The following is a 25968-nucleotide window of genomic DNA, read 5'->3' as shown; positions in this document are numbered from 1 at the left end:
CTCACTCTGAATGAGTTTCTGCTTTGATGCAAGTGAACAAAAGATCCACAGCGAAGAATCACTTGGATAGTTCATTCTTGAGCTTCTTGCGCAAAGACCTGAACAAATGAGGAATGCAAACAAATTGCCCCCCGCCCCACCCCCCCCCTTATTGAAATTACTTGAGATGAGTGTATAAGGTTTAAGCGAGATATTTGCAGACTTTTTGGATTAAGAATGATTTCATCCATGCCATTCTCTGGACTGTACCTTTTCATCAGGAACCTAATGCTTTTTATGCAGGCCTTGTTGTCTTTCTTTTTCCTCTGACTATGCAACATGCTGCTCTGTCTATTTATTTATCTTTCTTTAAATACAGTCGTAATGAAGATGCATTTTCATCAATATTCAACAGATTTTCCAGAGCAATTTTGCATCTATTTATAACTGCGCATGCACTTTTCTTTTCTACTACAACCATACATTCACACACTGTCACATATGCAGCAGTACAGTGCATCTTGAGTCATGTATTGAAGAATCACATATTATTTTCTTCACATTATTCACTATGTACTTTATGAGTCTATATATTAGAGCCCACGCTAATGGGGATGTAATTAAAAACATGTCATCATGATGGAGGGCCAAGCTTTAATAGCATGAAAGCTATCGGCTTGTTTCCTCCTGAGCCAAGCAAATGGATATAAAAACAGTCAATCAAATCTGGCCAGTCGCAGCTACTTGCACCACAGATTAGAGGAGCAATGGACCTTTTTTTTCTTTCCATTTCTGCAAAGACTAAAAAGAAATATTGACTGCAGAAAGAAAAAGTTTACTAGATTTATTTGAATCGTTCCCCCTGAGAAAGGTGTAGTCCTCAACCACAAAATATGGCTATCTCTAATCCACTTTTTTATTGTTGGTTTTGTGTATCCGATGAGTGCATGTATGATTTTGCAGAAAAGTGTGATTTGCCAGCAGAGAGTGGCTCTTACTTGGTAAGACAGTTTGCACTTGAGGCCAAACTCTTCACGCAGCTATGAAAGAGCCTGTTCATTGAGAAGTCATGCCTGGGCTTTGTTTTTCTTCGCATCTGGCACACTGTCATTCACTCTGTTCCCACCTGGCTCGCCACCAAACCCAAAATGAAAACATCAAAGTGAACCTGCAATCCGCAAGTAATTGTTCTCTCCAAAAGTGTCAGTGAAGTTTTGACCGCTAATAGATAGCGTCAATCTGGATGCCAGGAAAGAGAGCACACATGACATCAAGGTACATTTCAACAAAACAGTGGATTTTAATTGAATCAATGAGCAGTTGGATGCCGTCCTGCTCTTTACACAACTGGAGAGGAAAACCAAAACAGAAACACACTGATACCATGTCAATTTCTGATACATAGATATTATACAGGTATATGAAGATATAGCTACACCGGGGTGCAAATAGCATCTGCCTTTCATGTAGCCATAGACCAGATAATTTTTGCAGGTTTCTCTTAAAACAACAAGATTGCCAGTGGATCAAATTACTCTTCCACTGTTATCACTGTAAACCAAGACAGGCTAAGCAACAGTGAGGTGAATTGTCAATCCTTGTTTCTGGCTTTAAAGGGATAGTTCAACATTTTGGTAAATTGGCCCAATATAGTTTTAGCAGTAGGTTCGTTACCTTTAATTGTCGCTGCAAGCTATTTTTAGAATGGCAGAGCAGAGCGGTGAGCTGCTCGGAGCTACGCTACGGAGGCTAATGGGATTTCTTGGTTTCCCTCATCTTGGTTTCAACTCATCAATTACATCCAACAACTCCAAAACGCTCTTGTGGACAAGTTGTGACCTGCACATTCACCACGCTATGAGATAATAACATAACATTATGAAACAGAGTTGTTTTCGAGGTAAATTTATGCAAAACCGCTGATGCGCGTTCCTGTCGGGGGCAGATTTTCGGCAAGCAGTTTGCATTTGCATTTGCCTCCAAAACAACTCTGTCTTGTAACGTTCCGTTATTGAGGTGAATGTGCAGGTCACAACTTGTCCTCAAGAGTGTTTTGGAGTTGTTGGATTGTGTATTTGATGAGGAAAACCAAGAAATCCCATTAGCCTCCGTAGCGTAGCTCTGAGCAGCTCGCGGCTGTGCTCGACCGTTCTAAAAATAGCTTGCACCGACAATTAAAGGTAACGAACCTACTCTCTACTCTATAACCTACTCTATATGCCAAAATGTTGAACCATCCCCTTAAAGAATCACAGTTTGTACTATTTTGAGAAAAACAGACAGTGCCCTGCTGAAGTTGGTTTCTAATTTCCAGAGACGACTCCTCTAGACAATTTGTTGTCCTTGGAACCATCCAGAGAAACTCAGAGTTCCTGTGGAACTGTTATTCGACATTATAGAGGGTGAGCACATGGCACAAACTCAACCTGCCTGTGTTTTTGTTCCTATTGCAAGCAAATAAGAAATAACCCCAGAATGAATCACGTTGCTGGGTATGAATCACATCCTTAAATCAAATTTATGGCAAAATAAAAAGTAATCAAGCTCAGAATGTGTTTCAAATATAAATTGGGCTATACACGTTGCACGAGGGAAAGGGTTACTCATCCGTTTAATGCAGCAACAAACTTGCAGCAGCACACTCACGTCTCTGAGCGAATTAAACGCCTGCTGCTGGGCTCCTCTGATGGCTAGACATATTGGATTGGTTTATGAATATTGAATAATCATCAGCAGTACAAAAATAAATACAGCACAAACAAATTGAGGGCAGGCCCAGGACAGAGTAAATTTATCAGTGTAATCTCTGAGAAAGTCGTCAAAATTTCAACAGCGCATGTTGATATTAATAACAGTGTGCTGAGCCAGTGTTTGTATATTGTTAAACCAACAATTTTGGTTAAGTGAAACAAACTGTGAGTGTTGACAAGTGCTGCATGTTTAATCAAAGAAATAAATGCCACGGTGCAAACGTGGGGTTTTGTTGCCTCTGTGCTCTTTGCTAAATAGTCTCAATCTGTATTTCCTGGAGACAAACCAAAACATTAATGTAGCTGCATCACAATATTTTTTTTTTTATTAAATGTCCTTATTTTGTTGCAGCCTTCAGTAAATGACTCATTTGCAGGCTAAACCTAAACTCTCTTAGCCAAGTTTTCCCCAGAGATTGGCAACAGAGATAAAAAGCTAGCCTAGCCTTACCCAAAGGTTCACTCCAACAACATGCTCTTCCCTCATATAGGGGAGACACTACAGGTGAATAGGGTAAAAAATTTAACTAACACGTATCACCATGAAACTTCCCAAGTTTATCACTTATATTAAGACAAATATTTTTTGTATTACAAGTTTTGTCAAATTTTATGTTTAAATATGTAAATGAGGCAATATTGAATTGATTATGCTAATTTGGCAATACATGGCTTTCCCCAGAGATTGGCAAAAGAGAAAAACAGCTAGCCTATAGCCTTACTCAAAGATTCACTCCAACAACCTCATATAACCAGTTGTGCAAAGGTTAAATTAGACAAAATTTATATTTTTTATTCTGTAACCATTTATCATTTTAGATGGTGCTGCCATGGTGATGGATAAGAATGTGAAGATGGTATAAATCTGCCTCCTCGTGTACTTACATTTGATCCATTATTGTACTGAAAATGGCCCTTTTAGTCAGAGCTACTTCGGGGTGTTGTCATTGCGATGATCGTGAGGCTCAGGTGGAAGCAGTCTGGCAATTTTTCTCCTGAAGGTGACGGGGCCTGATGGAGCCCTGAGGGACTGAATGACAAGCTTCATCAAAGTGATTAAAACCCTGCAGTCGCCGGGCCCACCGGGCATTAATGGCTTTATCGGAGGAGCCTGGTGAAACTCATCAGGCTGTGTTGAGCTTATGCTTTAAATTCATGCACAGGTGCACGAACAATGCCCAGATAAAGTCCATAGAGATAAAAAAGGCAACATACAGGTTTATGAGTGTATACGTAGCTTAGTTTCTTCTATTTCCCACAGCGTCAGCGCAAAGGCCTGAGTGTGACTCAGCTGCAGGTCTGTGTGTCCTGGCATGCAGGTTTAATCATGCATTCAATAAAATGTTTTAAAATGTCTTAAAACAATAGTAAATGTTCAGAAATGTATTTTAATTTGTTTGTGCAAGTCAGTGCAGTGTGGTGCATTAATTCATAACCTGAAGGCCGGAGTGATTCATAGTTTACTTTTTCAGAAACGCCACCTTTTTAAATTGCCCACCATGTCCCAGGTTGATTATGATCTGAATCATAAGCCTAATGTGCAGTGTGTCTCGGCCAAACATAATATTAAAACACTTAAATTACTCACTTTTATTTTATTTTTTTCCTTTTGGCTTCTGTTTTAGGAGTGCAAGATTCCCAACAGGAGAAGATCATAACGGTGTCCGGAGAGGGCATGGTCCACAGCCCAGACTTCCCACACAGGTATCCCAGGAATACTGCACTGATCTGGAGGCTAGTGGCACCCAGCAACAAGAGGATCCAGCTCACCTTTGATGAGAGGTTTGGTCTGGAGGACCCTGAAGATGGCTTATGCAAGTAAGAACATACACGAATCACTGAATAAGAATTAAAAGGATAGTTCACCCAAAATTCAAATTGCACTCATTATCTACTCACCCTCATGTCGACTAAGGGCTGGGAGAAGTTTCAGAGTCCTCCGTGGCTTCTCTGAGTTACAGGGGGTCTCGGCATAGCAGTGCATGTCCATATAACAGTTGCAAATGGAGACCACTTTTCTTCGTAACAAAAAGACACACCAAAAAACATCCAAATACCTCCATGCTGCTCGTATGTAATGTCCGTCTTGTATTGAAGCCCCGAAATGTGAAATTGTTCTGAAAAAAATTAAATAAGTCTATATTTCAAGCTTGTTTGTAGCGGAAGCTCCTCTTCCTGATTACTGACGCCGGCGCAAATCGTGCGAGATTTGGACGGACCAGGAAGAGGAGCTTCCGCTACAAACAAGCTTGAAATATAGACTTATTTAATTTTTTTCACAACAATTTTGCATTTCAGGGCTTCAATACAAGACGGACATCATTATTAGTATTTGGATGTTTTTTGGTGTGTCTTTTTGTTACGAAGACAGTTGGTATCCATTTGCAACTGCATATGGACATGCAGTGCTATGCCGAGACCCCCTGTAACTCAGAGAAGCCACGGATAACTCTGAAACTTCTCCCAGCCCTAATTTTGGGTGAACTATCCCTTTAATGCAAGCAGATCAGACAGTGGTTGTTTGGTTACCAGTTGTTCCATAATGACAGACAACACAAACACACAGTTTGTGATTAATACTTGAGAATTGGAGAAAGCGTATTTGTGATATAACGTTGTTAGGAGTAGAATGCACAAACAGAATTAGGCCAAATGGATAATTTTTCATTTTGACTCATGGGCTAACACACGTTTAATGGTTTATATTGGAGAGATGGTAAAAGATATATTTTACAGTCTAAATGAAAATGTTGTCTTAAATTAAATGACTGAGTGAAGGATAACGCCCCCCTCCCCTCCCCCTGCAGTTAGAAGCGGTAATGTGCAGCGCGCATTGCTCCGCTCTCATCAGATGTGGTCCATCCCCCAGTTGGCAGACCAGATACGTGTTGGTCTGAGGTAAAGACGTGTCCTGCCTGTGTTGGAGCCCATCTTTAAAGATTTAGAGTCAGAGTGTGGCCATTTGTGAAATTACCTTTGGTCTGCGGTGGCAGCTCGTGAATATTGAAAACCCAGCAGCAGCAGCAGCAGGAGAGTGATTTGTTTCGCCCAAGACACCACAATGACGTCGTTCAGCCCGGCGTATTTTATCCAGTGTGGTCGATATTTTTAGTGGCTCACGTGATGGTTTTCGAAAAGACACACGCAGCGTGTGACCGCCTGAGCGGCAACACATGAACACACAAAAACGCACGCATATACATACAGTACATGCTCCACTTCATTGAAGATCTCACTTTAAATTACTGCCCGGGTTTTGCTGCTGTTTCCATTCAATCTAAATGGTGGGGAGGGGGATTCCAAGCCTCAACAAACGATTTACCCTCAGTGCATTACGCTCAGTGCCCTGCCCTCAGTATATCACAACTGACTGGTTTACATGGAGAAGCCCAATCAGGGGGAAGGTGGGAGAGGAGCTCGGGGGAGGGAGGGTGACCTCATCAGACATTCCTACAAAGCCCCCTAATGGATGGCAATGTGAATAACAGCAGCGGCTTTCTGCAGAGCCCACAAGGTTCAGATGAGGGATGTGGCAACAGAAAATGAGAAGTCAGCTAAAGATGGGAAATTAAAGGAATATGTGGCCATGAGTCAGTAGTCGGCCTCTTGCTCCGGTGTCAGTTGTTGTGCATTCAGTTACACTGATCAGTGAAATGTTTGCGATCCTGACTCTGATAACCGGTCCGTTAGCGATGGGTTGCAGCTGATTCAATTGTCCAAAGTGCTGTAATGTGCTGCCATCTAGGATTCATGCCTCTGTTCCACATTATTCTTTCCATATCGGGGTCTGGTTGTTGTCAGAAAAAGTCAAAATCACTATGTGTGGATGCATTGCACATGTAATCCGAGCCGTCCGGCAACAAGCACACACCTCGGAGGTGGGCCGGTTTCCCGCTGACGAATGAGGTTTTATTGTTGCTGTCAAAACCACCCGTGAGGGGAAAGTTCCACAGCGGGGCAGGGTGCAGACTGACAACTTTTGTGCCGTCCTGCCTTCACAAGACTGCACTAGTCTGCGTCCTCTGGGGGGAGAAGAAGGGTGAGAGACAATAACAACATCCTCTTTGCCAAGGTCATGAAAGTTACCGCCGTGTCTGCCACTCCAGCTCTCACATTTTTCATTCTCCTCGCCGCCAACCCCCTTCACCCCCTCCACCCCACTACTGAGGCCCAACAGGTTTTGATCAGATCTAGGGTTGCAAAGGGGCGGAAAATTTCCAGTAAATTTCCGGTAAATCTCCAGAAACTTAAACTGGGGAATTTTGGAAATATTCCAAATTGGAAACTTTCCATGGGAATTATGGGAATTTATTTTATTTTTTACGATTAAAAAAAACATGACATTTCAACAGATGTATTTGTGAGTAGAACTTTATCAAGTTTTAAAGGGACAACGAGGAGTTTTAGAAAAGCGAAGTGTTTTCACACTACATTTATGAGCCCCCGCGTGCACCGTAAATTTCTTTGACCGGCGCAAGACAGACTCATGTTTTCATTCATCAAGAATTAAAGTCAGAGGTTCGAAGACGATCAGATACCGCCGTAGTTCCGACCATAAACGGCGATTCGGCTGCGTTATTCTCATGACTCGCCGCAAAACCGAAAGTAAGGAAACGCTGGTCGGCTCGCCCAGCATTTCCGCCACCACTAATAATAGCAAAATAACAATAGAGACAAAACGATATATTTAGCGAAAATGGGCCCATTAACAAGTGTGGGTAGCGGAGATTCATCCACATTAATGTGAGACTTTTTATTGTCGCGGAATTTTTCGTTCTGCCGATGGCGAAACCCCTCGTTGTCCCTTTAATTCTACTAAGTAAAATATTACTCATGTATTTCCCGTTCATTCCCACATATTCCCGTTTATTCCCATATATTCCTGTTTATTCTCATGGAAAGTTTCCAACTTTGAAAAATCCCGGACTTTTGCAACCCTAATCAGATCTCAATATACACACTCCTGGCAGGGTTGGCAGACAAACGACTGCAGCATGCAATCACAAGCAGAAACAGACACACACACACACACACAAGTTTATCTTCTCACTGAACACACGCGCACACGCACACACCACACTCACTTTTTCTGTCCCACATACACACTCGCATGCATAAGCCTTTTGGCTTTGACTGCATATCCACTTTATCTTTCATGTGTGTTTAAAAATTTATTCCCCCCAAATTTCCCCTTAGACCTTCCACTGCAGTTGCGTTACGGCAAAAAGACATCCATACACAATGTTACTGAAACGCTCCTCTTACCCCTTGTGTCACTGCACAATGCGATGCAAATAAACAAGACTGTAATCTCCTGTCCAGTTATTCGCAGCAATGGCCAGGGATAAGACAAACAACAGTGGGAGACGTGTTTGGCTCTGGTAGCGAGCCTGGAGCGAAGAAGTCTTTGCTAAGATGAGAGGGGAGGCTGTGTAGTTGAGATGCTCATCTGCTATTCTGTTTGTCTGTGGCACGATGAAAAGCATTCTTACCAAATCCACTGGAGGAGAGGCATATTGGAGAGGGATTGGTCTTGCTGCTGTTGGCATGGCAGCAGAGTCGTGCTTGACGGGCTCACAGATAGGACCGTTCTCTCCCCGACTTGGGTCTGAAAAGGAGAGGACTGTTTGTGTTGCTAATCTGCGTCATCTCCGCGGTAGATATTGTAGCTATTAATAATGTAAAAGGAGAAAACTATGTAAGAGAAAAAAGGCTTTTGTGAATATTAAATACATTTTTTTTTTTCTTGCAGTGTGTGCAGGAAGGGGGGAAATCCTTTCTGGTGGATCTGTATATAACATTCCTCCGCTGCTCTGATCCTCTTCACTGTGACTGTACATACAGTTCAGTATGTATGTCAGTGCATTTGTAAATCTGAGAAACTGCTGTTCAACATGGTGATTCTCAACACATGGCGATGTGTAATGATCAGGGCGTCGTGCATTATTGATGAGCCATCTGTCAAAGCTGTGGAGCTGTCTGAGGGCGGATTCTTTAGTGAGGAAAGCTTCTCTCCTCACTGACCTCCATCTAGAAAGCAAAGAGAAGCTAAACTGATATTTTATCCTTTTTTTTCTCCACCCAAAAATCAGTCTGGCTCTGATTAATATAAACAGCGTTGTGCAGTTTTCATACATTCAAATTGTGAATATATGGTTTTCCAAAGGAGCAGTTTCAGCTTTACCTTCAGTTTGTTTGTGCAGATCGCAAACTTCCTGTATAAATTTCCAAAATCAAAGGCCGCACATACACACACACTAGTCTCCACACCCTTTTCAGTTTATATAACATCAGAGAAAATCCATTTTTAGTCTTGTTCATGTCCCTCCATGTTGTTTTATTGAAACCAGCTTGAACTGAATCTGTCAAGCTTGTGCAAAATGTAAACAATGTCCTTGAAATCCAAATATCCGAATTGGCAGCACTGAATGAGAGGTTAGTGTGCCTGTTGACGCAAATGGCAAAGTGATTAATCCCAGACTGTGAAGAGTCAGTGAAACAAGGCCGTATTGAATGCGACGCAGCCACTCGTTACACACACACAGGTATAAATAATAAAGGCTGAACTCCTGAACTGCGCGTCTTAAGTGCTGAGGTTGGTCGATGTTAGCCTTGGCACACCGGAGGAGTCTGGAGCACGGCCATATGCCGCTGCACTTCATAATGTTTACTGGTATTATGGGTTGGCAGGGTGGCCGGTGGAGAGACAGACTCTCACATAATTACAGGGCATAAAGTTTGATTTCCACAACAAGCAGAACGGTGCTTGTATTTATATTTTTGCTGAAATGGAATTTATCTTATCAGAAATTCACAAGAATGAATACTTAAAAAACTGTGAAATTTATTATGTTAAAGCTGAATATCATTTAAAACATGCATGCTTTCTTTTTTTTCTTTTTTTTTTTTAATAAATACAGTGTTTGGTTTTCAGCCGCCAATAGTTTCTGCAACTTTCAGTGATTATGTTTATAGCCAGAAAACTACTGTATAATTTAAACTCTGTTGCCGTCCAATTACATGGATTATTTGTGTGGTTACTGAAGAGGAGTCGCTGACAGTGAAAATGGTAATCCAATCCCGACTACTCAACATAATACTGTCAAAATTAAAGAATAAAAGCACATGGTCATAAAATTGTTTTTGAAAAATAGACAAGGCCTGCAGCTTTCCCACAGTCAACAGACGCTGTTGCATAGCAATCCAAAGCTTTAATTAAAGACTATATTTCAATGACAACATGTAGCATCAGTGTAATCGTGGTGGATGGAAAGCTGCATCAGCAGACATTAACCGCTGAACAGTAAGAACAGCTGTTTAATGCTGCGCTGTCAACCTCAACCGACCTGAGATTTGTCCTCAATACACTGACGCTCTCTTTACGTCATTTGGTTCATTTAATTTTAGGCAGTAAATAACAGAAATAAATCTCATCTCTCAACACCGTAAAACTGCAACCTGCTGTTAAAGATATTTTCCTTTCTTTTTTTTCTTTTAAATGAGGTTAAACCTTTATTTCCCCTGGCGGATTTATTGATATTAACAACCTCACCTTCAGCAGGGTGAGGCAGACCTGAGGAGACAGCGCCACAGCAAACTTAAAAAGCGCTGACAGATTTAACGAGATATAATTAAAACTACAAAAAGCAGTGGCCATTAATGATAAGTATTGGAGTAAATTAGGATTAAGTATACGCTTCACACTGATGTGGTGTATCTCACCAACCCCTTACCCCCCAAACACACCCACTTTTTTCTCTTTCTTCTTTACATATTTTGTGTTTTTGGTTTTGATTGTGTTGTCTTGTATTATCTTGAGTTGTATGTTGTGATTTGTGACAGTGGAAGGCTGCGATCTTGTGTTGCCTTTTTGATGAGCTTGTCTTGTTGTCGCAAAATGAAAATGAAAAAGAAAAAGAAAGTAAAAAAAAAAATCAAAATCAAAATAAAGCTCAAACAAAGCCTGTAGTAGCTGGAGGTTGTGTTTTGTTGTTTTTTTGGTAACTCTGGTAACTAACTGAATAAATTGGACCGAGTGTGATGAGTGTCGTCCAGAGACCAAACTAATCTCTTCTCTCTCCACCTCTGAAGGTATGACTTTGTGGAGGTTGAGGATCTGACGGAGAAGACCATCCTGGGTCGCTGGTGCGGGTCGCAGTCGGTACCAACTAGTCACACGTCCAAGGGCGGTCAGATCAGGATCAGATTCGTCTCTGATGAGTACTTCCCCTCTGAGCCGGGATTCTGCATCCACTACTCGCTCCTGCCTGAGGTAAGAAGAACACCACCATCAGCACCCGCCAAATGTGCGTTGGGAGAAAGTTGGGCCACATAGCTGTCTGTCAGTGTGTTTTTCTGCTTCCGTCTCCAACCTCAGGGAGTTCACATGGGAGTGATTAATCTCTCTAGCATGCAAACACAATTAAAATCATTTGCTTGTTGCATAACACCGTCTCTTAATTTGCAATCACCTACTTCTGCCTCAGTGGTGCTGAGGGTTAAAGTATTGTTGGGGAGGAATGACTTTGGAACATCTGGCAGCCGTGTCATTTTACATTGCGATGTAGATCATACACTGTAAAAAGAATGGACGTAGTAGTACTCGTGACGTCACCCATTGGTTTGGGGGAGTCTGTTTTGTGCCTCTACTAAGGGCATTTGAACTGCGCCATCTTGGATTTTAGTGGGAGTCTACTTTCCATATTTGGAGAGGTGCGGCGGTTTGCCGGCCGAGAACCCGCCTGCTGCACTCGAAGCAACCAATTAACAGCCGGTAACTGTCTGCAAACCTGTCACTCAACGTAACCACCCCCTGATTTATGAAGCCTAAACAACACTAAAACGGTTGTGGTACAAAAAAATTCACACACACCCCCACAGTGTTCACAGAGATGGAAACTATCGGTAGAGACCAAAAACATAAAAGGCACCAGGCTGTAAATATGTTTTTTTAAGCTGTAAATTCAGCTACTTTTAACATGGCGGTCAATGGAGAGTTGCTCACTTCTGGCACCAGCCCCCAGAGGCCGGACGGGAACTGCAGCTTTTTGAACGCGGAAGTGGTCTTCACTTGTAGAACCCACAACTCCCCCCTTGATGTACAGTAGATACAACATAATAATACTCATAATTTCTGCATTTACAATGGTGACTTTGAGTTCCCAGCCAAACGTAGACCAATGCATGAGCTTTCCTTTAATACTAGAAGATTTTCAAAGTCTACGTTTGATATTTGTCACTTTCCGAGTGTCAGTTTTCCCGTCAGACTGTAATTTTCTCATTCTGCGGGGTGACTGCGGCTTCCACGTTTAAATAACTGTTACATTCTCCATTACTGTTCTATATAAAGCCATATACCCTCTGAACCTGCACTGTATCTATAGATCCAGTCTGACAGATGAGGTGTCTCAGTGTCACTGGTGGTGTTGCCTGAGACCGAAATGGAGAAAATAAGTGGTTTCACATTCACAAAGAAGGTCCTCTGACCTCCGGGGGGATTCATTCATGCCCCCGAAATGAAAGAAGGAATTAAGAGATAAAGGTGCTTTTTGTGTGGGAAATTGTCAGGCTGCCGTCTGCCTGTTTCATTTTCTGTTCACATGTTATCTTCACATACAGTAGCTCAACGGTAATACCCTGTTTTATGTGTTTTTACAATACCCCGCTTCACAAAGATACCCCTGTTGTTTGACTCTACACTTCAGGCAATGTATCAAAACTTCTCTGTCTCTCTTCTTCTTTCCTGTTATGTCACCCTTTCACTTGTCTTTGCTTGTAATAAAGACTATAATCACTAGTTTCATCCCTCATTAAACTTTGTTTCTATCCTCCCTTAAATCTTTTGGCAGATACTGATCCAATAAAATGTCGAGTCTGTGCATAACATAAGCTTCGACACATTCGGTGCATCACCGGTTATGCGAAGGACTGTTGCATAGCCTAAGACTCAAGCAGCAGCTGTAGTCAGTCTGATCTTTTATGATTTAAAAAAAGACATGAACTCAATATAAATGGGTGGAGTCAAACTGGAAAAGTGCAGCATTTGTCAAAAATGAATGACAAATCAACAAGCTCTTGCCAGTGACTGTTGTTCGTGCATCTTGACCTTTTAATTCCTGTTTTAGTCAGACATGATCTCAATTAAAATGAATTACTGTCCGACTTGTTTAGATTTTCCCATTTTCTTGTTTATTGTAAGGGTTAATGACTCAGGGAATAACTGACTGTTCCTCTGTCGCTCCTACATGCTCATATGGTTTAATTTAACCTTCTGGGAAACTCGTTTCTTAAAAAATGTTATCACTATGTCAAATAGTTGCCCAGATGTGTTATTTACATCTGTGTTAGTTGCTATTGAGTTAATTTCCTAACTTGCTGACTCCATTTCCATTTATACAAAGCTGTTTCCTGTCTACAAAGATGTGTAGACTTGATTAGTCAGTTGTTTCTCCAGCCCAGCGCCAACCGCCATCAGTGAGTACAACACCAGACCGACGTGTCGTGTGTAATGTGGTCAGTGATTCAGAGGTCAGGAACTAAGAATTGGACGAGCTTGACATCACCTTACCAGAAATGCCACAGGTCTTTGGCGCCTTTCGCTGAATTTTTAACAGAACCAGTGAAGTCATATTTTACCTCCAGACAAATTCTACTTCCAGCCACTGCTTGCATAACTGTAAAATTCAAATATGTGGGGAAGAAACACTTTCTTTGCCTATGTACATCTAATTATCTTTGTCTGGATTGATCCTCTACCCCATCATTCATTCCCTTTCACTTTCACTTGCCCTTTTTTTTCTGTCCAGATCTTCAGACCACACACATTCACAGTCAATCCCTCTGTCCCTGTGAACCTCGCTGACAAAAGCCCGGAGATAAACTGAAGAGACAACTGCCATGTTTTAACCTGTCATGTTTTAGTTCTGTTCACTTGCTTTAAGTAAACAGCTCTACTCCTCATTAATCCCTAATGGCCCGCAGCACTGTGAAATCTGACAAGCACAAATAGGCAGCTGAGGTCACTGATGGTGATTTGTATTCCCGCTGTAACATCTCTCCCCACTCCCCTCCTGCTCTCCAAAAGCTTCTGTTTTGCTCCTTTATTCCTCATACACATTATTACTGCATTCCTTCTTCATCCTTAAAATCCCAAACAACATTGTTGATAGCAGAACTAACCCGCAGAGGATTCACATGTCACGCTGAGCATCAGAGGTGCATTCTCACCAAATACAGATGTCTTAAAAGTGACAATACAACTAGTCCACGTGATCGTCAATAAGTGTTGTTGAATTAATGTAAACGACAGAGTGCAGATGCCAAGTTTCTGAAAAGCAGTTTTGTCAGCCACTATGTGGGAATGAATTGTATCAAACTGCACTTTAATGACTGTTAACTGCAGTGGCTTGTGATTTTAAAGGCACACAAAACACATTGCTTTATAGATTATCAGTTCTGAAAGTGTTGAAGTGTTGATTAAACTAATGATCAGTTTTACTTGTGTATTTTTTTTTTACTCCACTGCAACAAAGTCTTGAAGGGACAACGTTCGTGTTTTACGTACGTGTTTTCCCATGAGCCTCCGTGCGTACTGTGAAATTCTTGGACCGGCGCAGGATGGACGAAAGCAAAAACATTTGCCAAGAATGTTTTCATTGATCAAGAATGAAAGTCGGAAGTTCGAAGACGATCAGATACCGTCACCGACCACAAACGGTGATTCAGCGGCGTTATTCCCATGAACCGCCCGGCAGCGTCTGTGAACCAAAAGTAGGAAATGCTGGGCGAGGCGACCACTAAATAATAATATCAAAATAACGATAAAGACAAAACAATATATTTATCAAAAATGGAGCCATTAACAAGTGGGTAACGTAGATTAATCCACATTAATATGAGACTTTTTTATAACCGAATACAAACTCCTGTTTGTCCCTTTAAATGTTATGAAAAATTAACTATGACAGAAAGGCAATGCACGTGGATAATTTTCAGACATATAGACCTTATTGTAAGAAAATTGAATTTATTACAAATAATTTTTATTCAGCAATAAATTGTAAAATGTAAATAAAGTCTATGATTAACTTTTTTCATTGATTAATTCTGGAATAATCAGATCACTGTATAAGTAAGGAAAACGATCAGTATTTCAGGAATCTGAGTTACTGATGTCTTTAAACACTTTTGATTGGGTAACAAAAAGCTACTGTCATTAGATACTTAGCCCTGTAACTATAAAGAATATACTCGATTATCACTTAGATAATAATGTGAAGGTTGTAGTTTGGGGTGATTGTGAGGTCAGTTGAAACATGTGATAACGATGAAGTTGTTTTTCTACCTTGAAAGAGATGAGGAAAAACATTTAATGATTTAATGAAACTTTCTAAAGAATTTTCCCAAGGAAGATAGATGATGTTAAGTAAATAATATGAAAGTATTTTTGCTGTGGTGCTCAAATGTCTGCCTTGAACTGTTTGATGGAACAAGAAGCCAAGTTTGTGTTTCATATCCCAACTCTAGAAGGTGCGGAAACTGTGAGGTGGGGGGAAAAAGGAAGCTTTGGCCTCTGCACGTTGAGTCTGGCTTCCCTTTGAACCTTCCTCTGACAGAGGAGGAGCGCACTAGAACAGCAGCACTCTGTTTCCTCTGTGGTCAACCAGCAGCTACTGAAACCTCGTGCCACGCAGGGGCCAGCACTTTAGTTTATATTTAAACAAGCAATAATTCCTCCCCACCACTTCCATGGGATTGAAGGGGGGGAAAAAATAAGACCCGGTCTGTAACTCAACAGGAAGAGATTTTAGGGAAAGTGAAAGGGCCGAGGCGAAGAGGTTGTTAAAACATAGAAGAGAAGGAGTCTGTTGAACAGAGTGTGAGGGGCGTTGAGCGGCCGGCGTTGTGGGTTCAAGGAGCAAATAAAACATACATCATTGTCTCTGTGAGGTCTCGGCCCAGAATTAAACTTGCACCAGTTGGCATGAAGATCGCTCCACCAGCTTTGTTTGTTTTTAATGGACTGAAGAGAGTTTTACTTTCTCTGGATGTAAATCACTCGTGTTGTGTTTACCTGGATAACGGCACAAGCCAAACTCCACTATTTGAATACAGAGACAGAGGAAGTGGGGGGGCTAAAATCCTCGTTAAAGCAGATGGTAATGACTGGCAAAGCCATGCAGGAGTCTCACCGCTGGCATGATGAAACTGAGGTCTGTTTTTACGCCAACCTCAATTGCAGCGTGTGGCGTATAGTGAGAGACAAAAACACTTTTTTCACGCACAACAGACCTTGTTGCTTACTCAAAGCTCCCTTGTGCAAGGAAGTGGTTTGCAACTTCATGTGAAAGAGAAGATATTGTTTTCCAGAGCTCTCCCATGATGCTATTTCAGAATTGTCATCTCAACATAGTTAGCTGAACCTGTCATTTTAGTTACCAGAAATAAGATCATGTGGTTGCGCTTTATAAGAACAAAGAGAGCTGGAAACGAGGTAATCACAGTTGGAAAACAAGGTTATTTCTTGAGGGTCAGGGGGCTCGGAGAGGTTAGTAGTGACAAACTGAGCATTACACTCAGAGAAAAAGATACACATTCAACCTTTTTAGCTTTTTTTTTTTTAGCTCTTTCCACACATACATGCACTTTAACAGAGCTGTGCATTGCAACTGTCATTCTGTGAAACTAACCATACACATTATATAACGTGAAGGATCTCCTACTATGGTAATTTTACAGTTAAACACATTGAAATCGTTGGTTTCGGGACAGAACGTCCCTCTGTGTCTCTCTGAGCCTGCCTCAGGCTGCTGGCTCAGTTATTTTTGCATAAAAGATTGAGATAAGCAGCATCAGGAAACTCCTTTTTTTATTAAGGAAGCCAAAGAATATAATAGATGTCAGTGTGGGTTTGAGGTTAATATCTTGAGTCTGAACTGCCACTAGGCTAAAGGTGCCCCATTAAGGTTAACGACTAAGCATCACATCAAATAAAGTCATTTTGTTGGATTGCTATGCAAATACAGATTAAGGTTTAGTCATTACATGGAAGTCAATGACAACTCTTTTGGCTCATAGCTGATGTTATTGCCCCAGATTATCCACCCAAGTCGGGGCAATTTGGGGTTTGGCCTGTTTTGCTCGAGTCAAAAAGTTGAACCCTTCAATTTCTGAGCGAGCCCACTCTGCCACCTGAGCTGCAGCAGCAGACCGGTCAATATTCATCATCATCAGAATGCTGTATTTTCTTGAGCATGTCAAAATGACTGCCTGAAAAAAAGGTTGTAATCATATGTAAAAATACATTTTAAATATCACGTTGTGCTATTATTATGAACCTCCTGCATACATACAATAAGCCAAATTTAAGACTGTGCAACGTCCACCCGAGTCCTTGCAACACTGCTACCACACAGTGGATTGCATTTATGCAGGGGGGGGGGACATTTGGATTCAGGACATTCGTCTCCCTGTGTGAAAGCTTATATACTTGCCAGTGTGAGCTTTTGGGTAAAGGAAATAGGCTGTGTGTGTTGTACATGCCTGAGCCTTTGTTTTCATAGTGTGAGACATCTATAGACACAGGAGGCTGCACCAGGACCTGGCTGACCCGGGGGCTCAATCGGGCCAAGGTACATCTGTCATCTCTGTACTTTGTGCAGCGTGCTGTTCTTGAATCTCTTCCCAGCCTTTGTTGATAGTAATTCCTCACTATATTTCACTGCACTTCTGTCTGTGTTTGAGAATGCCTTGCTAACGCAAAACTGACAACAAATGAAGACCTTGTGTGTCAGGGATTAGAAGCAGCTTTCCAATATTCACTATTTAAACTCATAGATCATCAATCTATCATCATTCTGGAATTACGGCGGCACATTTATGGAGCTGAGCCTAGTTCGAAAACCTTTTGTACTTTCTCTGAACTCAACTTTTTTTTCTCTTTCAACTCAGTCCATTATTTTTGGTTATATATCAAGTCTTTATGTGTCAAACTTGACATATAGACGCTTTGGTGCCAACTGAAATCATTGCCCTATTAAAGAACCTTGTTCCCTCTTATATGGCAACTCTGATCTGCTACTTACAGCTTTATTCACGCCATCTTGATGTGTCTCTGAAGAATAGCTTGGCTCCCCCTATCTGAAGCCGAGCCTGCAGAGCGCCACTAATTTGGGGGGAATGGTGTACCGTCGACATTCACAAGCTGTTAATAGCTCCTGCTCAGAGAAAGGGCCATTCACCTCACTCTTACATTATACCCCGTATGGCGCTATAGTATATATGACCGGTGCTTCCTTGATTAAATATTTCTTTCACATTTGCGTCTGTTTATCTCAGTAGGTGCCAAATAAACCAAAGATCTGCTCAGTGGTTGTAAAGGCAGCCTCATTAGAATGAGTCAAATCTGTGGCATGAGCACAGCTGCACATCAGCTGTATTTCTGTAGCCTGTGGTGCAGCCATGTCAAACCACCGGCATCTTATTTTAAAGTCTGCGCCAAAGGGGCTCGGATCCTGAGCGCTTTACATGGGCTCACGCTGTCTTCGAGGTGTCTCCTGCATTACACTTATCATTCAGTGTGAAAAAGGCCTGATCTGGTCATGTACTGTACGTTTTCCTCTGTCTCTACTGGCACCCAGCTGAAGTACTCTATTCGGCAGTGTTTTAATGGCTTCTATATGGAAATACTACTGTATATGGTTCCCGTAGCTGTATTCCCATAGGAAAAAAAAGCTCTTTGAAATAGAATTATGTAAGCCTCTTGATTGATAACGTTTGTGGTTTAGTAGTGCCACGAATGCTAACATTTTTTTTGCATAAGTAGTAAATAGGAATCCAACCACAAATCCCTGCGATGTCAGTGCCATGGCCTCTGGTGAAAGGAAAACCTTTCCTCTTCTAACCTCCGTTTCTCACTGAATTCCTTTCTAATTCTCCCCTATAAGTCATCAAAGGGAAGATACGGATTCCTGGAATCATTTTTTTTTTCTTCTTTTCAACCACGTCTGCCTCCCTAAAAGCTTAAAGCCCCAGCTGCCAGCAGCCAACGTTTTCAGTTCTTCACAGGCTGCATTTTTTTTGCAAGTGTCACAATGTTGCCTTCTACCTGTCAATCACAAAAGATTAGAGGGACCAGCCAGCTGACATGTTGGACAAACGCAGCGTCACAGGACTGAAAGGTTTAACAGATTAGCCTCTTCTCTCACGGGAGGACCAACACCCCAGGTATCAATCTCCTCGGTGACTGCACGCCACCGCCTGGGGAGTTGGGAGCGCAAAACAAATAAAGCTGCTGCCTGCGAGTCGAGAGCTTCGGGGACAAACGTCGCTATGCAAAGTGGGCAAGGGGAGCCGACAGAGATGTGATCACATTTGACAACATAAAAAAATGACGCCATCAATTCACATGTAACTGGTTCATGTGTGGTCAGCACAATATGAACTCTGTGTGAGCTCATCCTTAAAGTTACCATCCAAGGCGGCTGGACTTACGATTTTCTGAACCTTTTTAAAGCACCCACCCGCTCCATCCAATCAGGAATCACCAAAACCGTTAGATAGGCCGTTGCTCAGTAAAACAGACCATCGCTCTGATCAGAGTAGCACATAGCAGAAGAACTATGCAGGATATTTACCTTATGTTTCACTTTTAGCATCATTAAACAGCTTGGGACTAATTGTGATGTTAGATAAATGACAGATGGGCCATCCAACCAAAGTTGTCTTCGACTAATTTGATTGATAGGCCAAATTTTGCCCCCTGCTCCTCATACAGGTGACCGAATTTTCACATTTTTATATGTCAAATCACTTATACTTAGCAGATACACTCAGATTTTTATAATTTTGCCAAAAATTAGGCGCCTGGGATGGTACTTTTAAATGCAGCATATCATCACACCTATTGTTGGACAAAACAGAGCCACTGATGTAATATTTTATTGAGATATAAATGTATCCGTGTAGGAGCGACTTCTCTGCTTTGTCTTAAGCTCTCAGAATAAAGTGACAAACTGTTTATCCAACACATTGACCAATGTGGGAAGTCTGTCTTTAGTCACGGTGCTGCCACACATTACCGGGTCTAACACATAGAGCTTAAATAGGCCCCAGCTGGGCCGCGGCTGTCATGGTTTCTATTTAACTCAACTCAGATCCAAACCACTGTAGCGTTTAATGAGCCTGAACCCAATTTAAACCTGTTTTTATTATCATGACATAAAATGTACCATTGCAGAGTCAAACTTCCCCTCTTTTTTTTATACCTTAACGGTTTTTCACATTGTAGACATAAAAACACCGTTGACAAAGTTGTTCCCTTTGTGTAATTTTCCTGTTTTCATATCGGTAACCTAGAGCAAGTTTATTAGTTCTTGGATGTCACAGTGAGGGGGTTTCTAGAGGTGGAAACTACACGTCGTCTACTGTCTTCATGACGACCTTGGTGATGTTTGGGTTTTATGTATCTTAGAGGATATTTACATGATACAATGGCACAATACCTGGTGGAGCGAATATCACTTTGGCTCAGTCTTTACCACGGTGCTGCAGGATTTGTCGCCCCATCACAATGCAATCCATCAAAGAGAAGCTCATCAAATAGTCCATCTCATGCTGAAACCTACAAGAGCAAAACCCCTACATTTAATGCATTGTGCACTTTGTATCAATGACCTTTTTGCTTCAACTCTCCTCACCATGTGTCCTGCAGAGTGTATCAGAACCCGAAGTGCCCGCGGCTCTCCCTCCGGCTCTGCAGGGGATCGAGGAGCTGTCAGAAGCCGTGTCGGGGCTGAGCACTGTGGAGGAGGTCATGAAGTACCTGGAGCCGGAGCGGTGGCAGGTGGATATGGAAGAGTTGTACAAACCCACGTGGCACGTGCTGGGGAAATCCTTCATCCACAACAAAAAAGCCAAAGGTAGTTACCATTTTTAAGCTTAAAGCGATAGTTCACCCAAGATTGAAATTTCACTCATTATCTACTCACTCTCATGTCGACTAAGGGCTGGGAGAAGTTTCAGAGTCCTCCGTGGCTTCTCTGAGTTACAGGGGGTCTCGGCGTAGCAGTGCATGTCCATATAACGGTTGCAAATGGATACCAACTGTCTTCGTAACAAAAAGACACACCAAAAAACATCCAAATACCTCCATGCTGCTCGTATGTAATGTCCGTCTTGTATTAAGCCCCGAAATGCGAAATTGTCCCGGAAAAAATTAAATAAGTCCATTTTTCAAGCTTGTTTTGTAGCGGAAGCTTCTCAAAGCTCCTCTTCCCGGTTCGTCATATTTGGATGAACTGGGAAGAGAACAGACCCTGGTTCGTCCAAATTTGACGAACCGGGAAGAGGAGCTTTGAGAAGCTTCCGCTATAAACAAACTTGAAAAGTAGACTTATTTAATTTTTTTCGGGACAATTTCGCATTTCGGGGCTTCAATACAAGACGGACATTACATACGAGCAGCATGGAGGTATTTGGATGTTTTTTGGTGTGTCTTTTTGTTACGAAGACAGTTGGTATCCATTTGCAACCGTTATATGGACATGCACTGCTATGTTGAGACACCCTGTAACTCAGAGAAACCACAGATAACTCTGAAACTTCTCCCAGCCCTTAGTCGACATGAGGGTGAGTAGATAATGAGTGCAATTTCAATTTTGGGTGAACTATCCCTTTAATACAGCCATCAAGAAATATAATATATCTGTTTATAATAGTCAAAGTGTGGCAGGTAGAGCGTCAAGTGGTTCTGATTATGCGTCTCACTTTGTCTTCGTCTTTCAGGAGGAGCCGATCTCAACCAGCTGAGGGAGGAAGTTCGACTGTACAGCTGCACTCCTCGCAACTTCTCTGTGTCCTTGCGTGAGGAGCTGAGGAGGACAGATGCCATTTTCTGGCCCAGCTGCCTCCTGGTGAAGCGCTGTGGTGGAAACTGTGCCTGCTGCTCTCACCGCTGCTACGACTGTCAGTGTGTCCCCGCCAGAGTCACAAAGAAATACCACGAGGTGATGATCACAACATGAACAAAATACTGATATTTAAGTCACAATGTAATAATAATAGTGATATAATAATGATACAACAAATCATTCTTAACATTTGAACAGGAAGCCACACTTACCAGGGCTTGAATTGGAAAAAGATGACGTTACATTATATTTCTAATTTACATACAGTTTAATTCTCAATAAGAATATAGTAAGTGTACCTTTCTCTGACAACGACAATAAAACTCACAGAGCTGTTTGTAGAGGCCACCAAAATAAGGAAACATGAGCATGTGGCTGCATCTTTGTTCAAGGATAATCTTTATAAGACTTCATTTTTACAGCACTTTTAAGTACAAGTAACAAAGTGCTTCGCAACATTCAATATGAAACAGGCAAAGGAGGATTTCTGTCCAACAGCTCAGAAACATGGGGAGGGTCCAGCTCAAACCTGTGATTAAAAGAATATAAAAACAGTCCTAAGAAAACAGGCAGTCAGTGTACATGTAAGGATGTAAAGACCATTGAACAAACATTTCCTTCCTTCTCTAAAACCAATATCCTGCATGCAAAGTCACCAGACTGCCATGACTCTCCCTGTTAGACAGTGAGTGTCGTCAGTTAGGTGAATCGATTTCCCCCGCATCATGTTTCATTTCTCAATAACCTCGTCTCTGAGCATGCTTTAACACCAACCACTTGACATCCACATGTTCACTGAAACATCCTTGTTTCCGGAAAGGTTCTACTGCTGAAGCACCGGAGCGGTGGGAGAGGCGTGCAGAAGTCCATGACCGACGTGCCCTTGGAGCACCACGAGGAGTGCGCCTGTGTGTGTAAAGATGACTCGGACTGACCTCGGACATGTGTAATCGCTGCCACTGGAATCACACGGGATGTAAAAAAAAAAAACACACGAACCTCTGCTGCCACTGTTGCGACCACCGCTCTGTATCTCATCCACTTCCGCCCCGGGAGCTAACAAGATTCTCCCCTTCATCCTATTGTCCTTCCGCTAATTGGATGGAGCAGAACAGACTGGAATCTAATAAAACTTCTGAATGGATTTGACTGCTGTGGAATACCAATGGTGAGCTCCGAGTGCATTGTAGAGAGAGACATAAATTCACTGGAGCAGATCTGGACTATTACATGTACCTATGAGCTCTGAAGACCAGCCTCCACAGCTCCTCAGAGATAAGACCATTGAGGCAGTTTTTTTTTGTGTCTTGTTCTTGAGGTCTTTTTTTTTCACCCAGCATTGGCTAATATTTTCATGGAAAATGGGAGCTTCTTTGTTTAAGTACTTTTTCTGCCTCTGCTCCTCTGTTATTACCGTTGATGCAAAGGAAGATGCTTTTTTTTTTTTTTACGAACAGTTTTCCCGTGCTCTCCTCTGGTCCTACCACAGCCACAGCATCGCTGAAACGCCTCTCTAATGAGACTGTATTATGTGTAAATATTTCATTTACATTTCGTTTCTGTACTATTTTCACCTTTTCTACCAAAGATTCTCAAGGAGAAGATAAACGTTGCACATGTGGAACTGGGTGTTTTCCATTTCAACTCTTCATTCGGCCCTTCTTAGCGTCACCGTTGTCCGATCAGCTCGCTTCAGGAACGCCTAGCAATCAAGAAATTCTCACCACATTTGAGATTGTTCATATTAGATATTTATTTGTTTGATGAAAGGGAAATTTTGGTCCAAAAAATGTCTTGTTTGCAACATGTGTTGGTGTGCAGTAGTATTAGCCTGCATTTTCATCGTTAGTCATTTTTACATTTTCATTGTGTCGTGGATGTTTTCCATTTTCTCTAACTCAAAGTTATTTATCTTGACTTTTGCAACATTTGTTTGTGTATTTCATTGTACTGAACATCAAAAATAAATTCTTCCATGTTCAACTAAGGTACAGAATTGGGAATAATGAACAAACTCAACAAAGAGTATTATTGTATTTCCACACAGTTGCATTTACCAAAGTTTAAAAGTGCAGGCACTAAAGTACCCAGTGGATATGTGTTTCAGGATGTCACTGGGAGAAACTACAGTCATATTTGGAGAAGATGCAGTATTTTCTATATATGAGTACGAATCAGAGGAATCTAAAGCGGTGGTAAATAAAGTAGACTGAGAGGTTCATCCTCAATTCAAAACTGATGAAAAGCAGTGCAGAATGTGACTGAATGCACTGACCTTCCATTTTTTTCTCTGTGCAAGATAAAATTCTCCTTCTTTTCCTCACAACAAACTTGGACAGATTTTCTTTTTCATTTCTTTTTGGTGCATTGACTTATCTAAAAGCTGTTCACAAAAAGAGAACATAGGTCAAATTAACACAACCACACACACACACACACACACAGAGCACACAGTAAAAGTAGAAGCAAGTGAAGAGTGGAATGTTTGATGCGTTGGCTCGCTGTGAAAGACAAATGATGAGCTGGGAAGGCCAAACACCATTATCACAAATATGTTGTTAAATTGAGTATTTTCAAATTTGTCGTCCCAAAGGTCAGAATATTTACAGCAAGGAGTTTGCACCTTCACATTTTATTATGACTTTGAACATGGTAAAAAAAAAAAAAAAAAAAGTTTGCACCTTCACATTTTATTATGACTTTTAACATGGTAAAAAATAAAAAATAAAGTATGATGTTGCCAAGTTGGTGCATCTCACTTTAACCTTCAGGTTTGTCCCCACAGCTGTACCCTATCACAGGGCTGGGTGAGTCGTTCATGTGTCTTTCTTGTATTGTCCTGAATGCGAACCTTGATTTTGCACATTTAGGTCTTCAGCTCATTAGTCTCACTCGCTGACGGGAACCATCAGGAAGTGTTAATTAGAGAATTTTAGTTTGCCAAAGTGAATTTTTTTTACCTTCAATGTGCTGAAACATGGCTCACAGAGTTTAGCCTTGTGCATGAATGACTGAGCCTGTAAGTTAAAGTATGTGTGCGTGAGACGAAGGAGAGGAAAGAATTTAAGAGAACATCTCTTTCTATATTTGTAACTCTGGGTTTTGTATTGCGTGAGTTTCTCTAATATTCCTGTTTAATCTCATTTTAACCCAACATTAGCAGCATTACCTTAAAAAGCTAAATAGAAAGCACCTCTCCCTTAAGCCTTATCTTTCTTTTTTTATATATATATTCCAAAAGCTCCTTATCAGACACTGAGCAGCGTTGTTCATTCTTCCCCTCGGCCATCAGGTCACCCAGGAGGAGGTTCTCATTTGTCCATCTCACGCTGCTGTCCTGGCCAATTATTCTGATCTAATGTGCGCCCTGGCAGGCATCTGCGGCGACGCCAGATGCTACTGCATACACACGCCGGCTCCCAGCGTGGTTTTTTTATGATATTAAACAGACTGCCTTCCTCAGTCGGTGCACTGTTACTTTGCAGAGGAAACCTTGCTGCACTGGCACAAGATGTGACACAGCATGGGCAAGTCGGTCTGCTTCCTTGGTTGTGTTTGTGTATAAAGTGAGTGTGTATCAGGATGTGAGCACTTGACGCCTCCACCCCTTCTTCACCCACGTGCCCCTCTGCTCCTTGCCCTCCTCCACTGGAAAACCAAAGAAGCCTCAGTCGGGCCCGACCGCAGCGTCATACTGCAATTTAGATGTCTCTACTTAATGCGGGAAACTAAATTTTAATTCATTTTGTCTGAGGAAAAACAAACTCCTATAACCATCATCCGACGCAGACGTTTTCAGAGTTCTAACCTGTAATGACGCACTTGCAAAAATAAAAGTCTAACAGAGTAATTAGCTTGAATGCTAAGAGCCACTGTTGGCTGAAGTGTTTTTGGATAGTTTGATACTTCCTCGGGCCAAAGGCTCAGGCACAGTGACGATCTGTGTCTGCCTCCTCTACGCATGAATCATCTTTATAACAGCCGCGGCGCACTCAGCCCCAGCATCTCCTCCACATTTGATGAAACAACCAGGCTAACCTCTAATAAATTGCGAGTTTGACCTCACCTCTGCATATCTGAGCAGCTGGAAAGATGAAGTGTCCCACACTTTCATACCTTTTAATCAAAAAGAAATAATAAATCAGGACACGATGACTCCGAGAGAGATTCACACTTGTCCCTGACATTTCTCCGTCTGTGGAAAGTGTGGAGGCTGCAGCTGGAGATGTGTGATTTTTTTTTTGTCTGTTTGTTTGTTTTGTTCCACCTACAAGGTTATGTTTTCACCTGTGTCTGTCAGCAGGATTACATAAGAAGCGGTGAACAGATTT

The 25968-nt window shown here is 41.8% G+C and overlaps 1 protein-coding gene across 1 annotated transcript in view; it reads left to right on the top strand.

Annotated features, from left to right (window-relative positions):
* pdgfc (platelet derived growth factor c) overlaps window positions 1-23620 on the top strand; it is a 46411-nt gene extending 22791 nt beyond the window's left edge. Inside the window, exons 2-6 of the mRNA XM_085789075.1 lie at window positions 4355-4547; window positions 10821-11001; window positions 20440-20647; window positions 21513-21733; window positions 22458-23620. Coding sequence (XP_085645201.1) covers window positions 4355-4547; window positions 10821-11001; window positions 20440-20647; window positions 21513-21733; window positions 22458-22571 — 917 coding nt within the window. The 3' untranslated portion in view covers window positions 22572-23620. The remainder of the gene's footprint in view (window positions 1-4354; window positions 4548-10820; window positions 11002-20439; window positions 20648-21512; window positions 21734-22457) is intronic.
* Window positions 23621-25968: the final 2348 nt, after the last annotated feature.

The sequence above is a fragment of the Trachurus japonicus genome, chromosome 10 (assembly GCF_045865225.1).
Source record: "Trachurus japonicus isolate A0001 chromosome 10, Traja_1.0".
Taxonomy (NCBI): Eukaryota; Metazoa; Chordata; class Actinopteri; order Carangiformes; family Carangidae; genus Trachurus; species Trachurus japonicus.
Note: the sequence above shows the minus strand (reverse complement) of the source record. Positions and strands in the feature narration are given on the sequence as shown.